A 5132-nucleotide genomic window follows, 5' to 3' on the forward strand; every position below is an offset into this window, starting at 1 on the left:
TGGCAAACAAAAAAAAATAAGCGTAATTACTAGACTAATATTACTACCCTAGTAATTACACAAATTCCAATTACCTATTGGCTTTCCAAATAGACCCCAAGTGTTGGGACAATTTTGATATGGAAATTTTGAAATTGAATTCCAAAAGTTATGAAATAATTTTCGTGAATATATGAAGAAATTTTTTTCCATTGATGGAGCTTTATGGAAACATAGCAAAGTTACTCCAATGTTATGAAAGTTAATGATTTTCTTTACTTGTAGTTCATTTTTTTGGGTGTATATAATTGATTTGAGTGATAAAGATTAGTATTTTAAAAGGTGTGAGCATAAGATGAGATATTTTATTTTATTCTTTATCTGTCCTTATTTACTTGTTCATTTTTTATTTGGCACACCTATTAAGAAAATAATAATTGACATAGTGAGTTTATCATTTTACCTCTATTAATTGATAGAATTCTAAAATCAATTTACTCATTAAAGGGGTTTTACCTTTTTCAAAAATATTAACTCTCTAAATAAATTGAGGATATAATAGATAAAAAAATATTATTTTTTCTTGATTTGTCAAAAATGACCAGTAAAAAGGGACAAGTAAAAATTTAAAATTGGACAAGTAAAAAGGAACAAAGGGAGTACAAGATAAAATGTAAGCCTCGAGGTTACCAAATGTTGGCTCATTCGTGTATATTATTACTCCAAACGACCTTAATTATCTATGAAAAACTTATACGTATACCCTCTGTTAGACCTTCAACTAGATGGTTTAAGTGGTTCTGGCTTGTGTAACGACTCAACCAGCTAGTGATATTGTTCGCTTTGGGCTTAGGACTGCACGACTTTAAAATGCGACACTAGTTGGTAAGACATGCTTCCTTATATACTCAACATCTCTTCTGTGTTTTGCCGATTTGAGACTTCTAATCTTAAGTTAGGGCGTCACATATACCCCTTCTAAGGACTCAGCGTCCTCACTGAGGTTTACCCCACTGAATTGAATTTGCCTATACTCAGTACTGAGGTTTCCCCCGCCTTACCGAGATTTGCCTAAACTCAGTTGAAGTATGGTCCACATCGACAAGGTTGACATAAGAGTGACTCTTATACCATTTGTAACGACTCAATCTGCTAGTGATATTTTCCGCTTTGGGCCTAGGCCCGCATAGCTTAAAACGCGTCACTAGTTAATAAAGTCTGCTTACTTATAATCCCAATATCTCTCATGTGTTTTGCCAATGTAGGAATTCTAATCTTAAGTTGGGTGTCACAACTTGGCTAAGGATTTACTTGATGAACCTAGCCAAGGCCCAATGACTTCGGTCAAGATTAAGTTCAAGTGAGGAAAACCTTGACATTGGTGTGATAAGGCATGCAAGGTAAGACGTGACTAAGGCATGCAAGACAAAGTGTGACTAAGACATAACAATGGCTGGGCAAATCTAAGACAAAAATAAGGTTGTGATTGTATCTTTAAGACCAAATTAACATGAGAAGTACCATAACTTACAATACTTTAATTTTTGCATAATTTTTTAGCATAATTTTCTAAATTTTAAATAATTGAGCTGATCTATTCTAATTTAACATTCATAATAAGTCAACTTAATCCTCAACGAATGGAATGTATCACATAAATTAAACCACAAAAAATTCTACAAAAAATACAAATTTACATATCTCTAACCATGTCATCGGTAATGACATGAAAAAAGATTCTTTTTCTTTACTACTTCCGTCCACTTTTAATTGTCATGATTTCCTTTTTTTTAGAGTCAACTATAAGAACTTTGACTAACATTTTATAATGTATTTTTTCATCATATTTATATGCAAAAAATTGCAATTTATAGTGTTTTTCGTATAGTTTTTGAATATCTAATTTTTTTTGTTTAAAATATCGAATTAATGTAATTTAATTTAACTTTAAAAATTAGTCAAGACTTTCGAAAAGCGCAATATGACAATTAAAAGTGGATGGAGGTAGTACAACACAAACTTGAAGAAGGCCGGGGAGAAAAGTTAAAATAAATAAATAAAGGATAACCAAAATAGTCTATTTAGTAGCTAGTGATGATATGGATAAGTATCCTGAAAATAGCTTCTCTATTTCCATGAAGTAGTGATAAAGTTTACCTACATTGTATTCTCCTCAAACCCTACATGTGAGATTTCACTGGATATATTATTATTGTTATTGTTGTTGATGATATGGAGAAATTGCTTGAGTTCTACTTTTTCTCTTCTGCAAAAATCTTTGTAGAGATTTTTTCATAGAAACCTCAGTTTGAGATTGTAATAATGGTGATGGTGGCTCTGAAAGTGACGATAGTGTTTTTGTGTTCTCCTTCATTTCCCTACTTGCAAGATGTATTATAGCTTTAGCCTGTATTATCAAAAAACAAAAATAAATAAATTTAGAAATATAACAAAACTACTCATTAGTTGCATAGAAAAAAATTGGAGGAGCCATATTTACCTATCTCTACTATCAGAAAAAACTTCATATATCTTGGTTGTACATTTCGGTCCAAATATATTCCTCATGTAATACTTTGGGCTAAATATGTCTCTTATACATTAATATCTAGGTCCCATTCTTAAGATAGATACATGGAGGGTTAGAATTAATTCGAAGGATCCAAATCATTTTTATCCCAGCCAACACCCAAAATAATTCATAATTCGATCTAAGAGTCTGTTTGGCATTATTGCTAAATATTGTTTATTTTTAGAAGCACTTTTTTAAAAAAAGGCTTTAAAAATAAATAAATTTGTGTTTGAATAATTCATTTGAAAAGTGCTTTTGATAAGCAAATTGTGTTTGACTAATCTTTAAAAAAAAGTGATTTTGAGAGTCAAATAACGAAAAGGGGTAAGTATCATTGTGTTTTTAATATTAAGATTATTTTATAGAGAGAAACTATTGTAAATATCTATTACAAAAAAATTAATTCAAAATTTTATTTTAATTAAATTAAAATGCACATATTTAAATTTTCAATCAATATTTTACATAAATAAATTAAATATTAATATAATATTAACATGATGATTTAAATATAATTAAAAATATCAAGCAAAATAAATTTAAAATCATTCCACAATTAAACAACCATATACGAAAAATTCACCACAAAAATAACTAAAGTCCTTCATATTTTTAATCCTACAAAAGTATTGTTGTTACCTTTATTTCTAATTCTTTAAAATAAAACGTAAAATAATATAAAAAATATAATGTTAGATAATAATATATAAACATAAAACAAAATAAAAAGTTTATTATTTAAAAATTAAAAATTAAAATAAAATTCTTGAACGGAACTTAACCAACAACAATGCTCTAAATGAAATTCAAATAACAACAATTAAGTAATGTCAAAAATTTATATCCTCAAACCAATAGAATTTCAGGCACCACATAAATTCAGCTTTCAAAAATTTCAGAATCAAACACACAAAGTTAACTATTTTTTAAAATTTTGCAATTTTTTCTTTTTGATGTTTTGAATTTTCGATTGGCGAAAAAAATGAGAACAATAATTATAAAAACTAGTTTTCATTTACTGCGTGCACCTAATAAGTTGGCATTTTTTTTTACAAACAATTCATTTACTTTTGTTTGGCTTATAAATAGATTTGGGCAAGAAATTATTTTACTGGGTTGTTTTGGGTGTTGACAGGACGAAAATGATTTGGGATTTTAAAATTAATTCTAACCTTTCGTGTGTTTATTCTAAGACTGGGACTCAGATATTAGCAGATAAAGAATATATTTGGTTTAAAGTATAATGAAAAAGACATATTTGAGTTAAAAATATAGAAAAAGTTCAAAAATGCTCTTAACGTATTAAAAATGGTTCAAAAATGCCCTCATTTCATTTATTGGCTCAAAAATGCCCTTAACATATAGAAATGGTTCAAAAATATCCTCCTTCCACCTATTGGATAAAAAATACCCTCAATCTATTAGAAATAGTTCAAATTTTCCCTCCTTTACCTAAAGATATGAATATCAACTAATAAATACTATTTAATATGCCCTTATTTTGTATGATCTTAATATATTTTAATATATTTTGTGCAATCTTAATATAACTAGACGATATGTGGAAAATTCAAGTAAGTTCAACTAACTAGACCATATGAGGGAAGTTCAAGTAAAACTTCAACTATAACTACACCAAAAATTCATTTTATGATATTTTTTAGTATTTTAAATTGTTATTATTATGATTTACTAGTTTCTAAATATGAAAAATTTACTTCAAATTAAAATTATATGTCCGAATTCATACTATACAGTAGTTGATTTCATACTCGTACACTAAATCAACCCAAAAAAATTAAAACAGAGCAAAACGATTCTATGATTTCTACCGAATAAAACCACACATTCAAATTAATAATAGGGTGAGGAAATTAAAGGTGCAAAATATGTATACCTGAACCTCAGTAGCATCAGAAACCACAACTTTTCCATCATAGAATATTGTTAGCTGCTGTTGTTCCTTCTCTTCATCTATGCTTTCTTTATTTCCCCTATAATAAAAATTAAAGGAGAAACAATATTTATCGACTGATCTATCGATTTGAGATTGTCATTTTACAGCCTAAATTAAAAATTGAATTTAGACCATTAATTTTTTTGAATCGTCCTTGATCTACACTATATAATATATTTGGGTTGTATATTTTCAAAAAAATGAGTACTTACATGGAGTCGAAGTATGGGGCAGGAGGAACAAGTCTGAGCTCCAAATTACACTTTCTTCTCATCTTAATAATTCTTCAAACTAATGTACAAAGTAAATTAAGCTAAGAATTAATCTGTACTGAACTTTGGATTAAGAAGAAAATGGACTTTAGATATATATTAGTAATTCGTAGTATCATTTAAATGATAATTGTGGAGTTTAATATAGTATGAAGTTTATTAAACTAGACATTTTAAACACGACTCTCACACTTTAATTTAAAAATGGAATTAAAAAGATGTTAAACAACTTGTAGAGAAAATATGGCCTACCTAAATATTCAAACCACTACTAATTACATGTGATAAATGAGGTTTTATCCTATTTTATTTCCCATGACCGTGATTTGTACACTGCCACCTTTATTCTGGC

General features: G+C 28.2%; 1 protein-coding gene across 1 annotated transcript; it reads right to left on the minus strand.

Moving 5' to 3' along the window:
- Positions 1-2036: 2036 nt before the first annotated feature.
- LOC102601137 (protein TIFY 5A-like) lies at positions 2037-4932 on the minus strand. The gene is made up of 3 exons (XM_006346773.2): positions 4721-4932; positions 4449-4545; positions 2037-2386 (listed from the first exon to the last, which is right to left on the minus strand). Exons 1-3 carry the CDS (start codon positions 4780-4782, stop codon positions 2195-2197), a joined length of 351 nt encoding a protein of 116 aa, XP_006346835.1. The 5' UTR covers positions 4783-4932; the 3' UTR covers positions 2037-2194.
- Between the last annotated feature and the right edge of the window lie 200 nt (positions 4933-5132).

Source organism: Solanum tuberosum, unplaced genomic scaffold (assembly GCF_000226075.1).
Source record: "Solanum tuberosum cultivar DM 1-3 516 R44 unplaced genomic scaffold, SolTub_3.0 scf00089, whole genome shotgun sequence".
NCBI lineage: Eukaryota > Viridiplantae > Streptophyta > Magnoliopsida > Solanales > Solanaceae > Solanum > Solanum tuberosum.

Excerpts from the sequence above, each read along its gene's own strand:
- LOC102601137 (XM_006346773.2), bottom strand. The coding sequence starts at position 4,782 with ATGAGAAGAAAGTGTAATTTGGAGCTCAGACTTGTTCCTCCTGCCCCA. Across the intron at positions 4,546-4,720 it reads GCCCCATACTTCGACTCCAT|GGGAAATAAAGAAAGCATAG; the intron begins GTAAGTACTCAT and ends TTTTTATTATAG. Across the intron at positions 2,387-4,448 it reads CTGATGCTACTGAGGTTCAG|GCTAAAGCTATAATACATCT; the intron begins GTATACATATTT and ends TTGATAATACAG.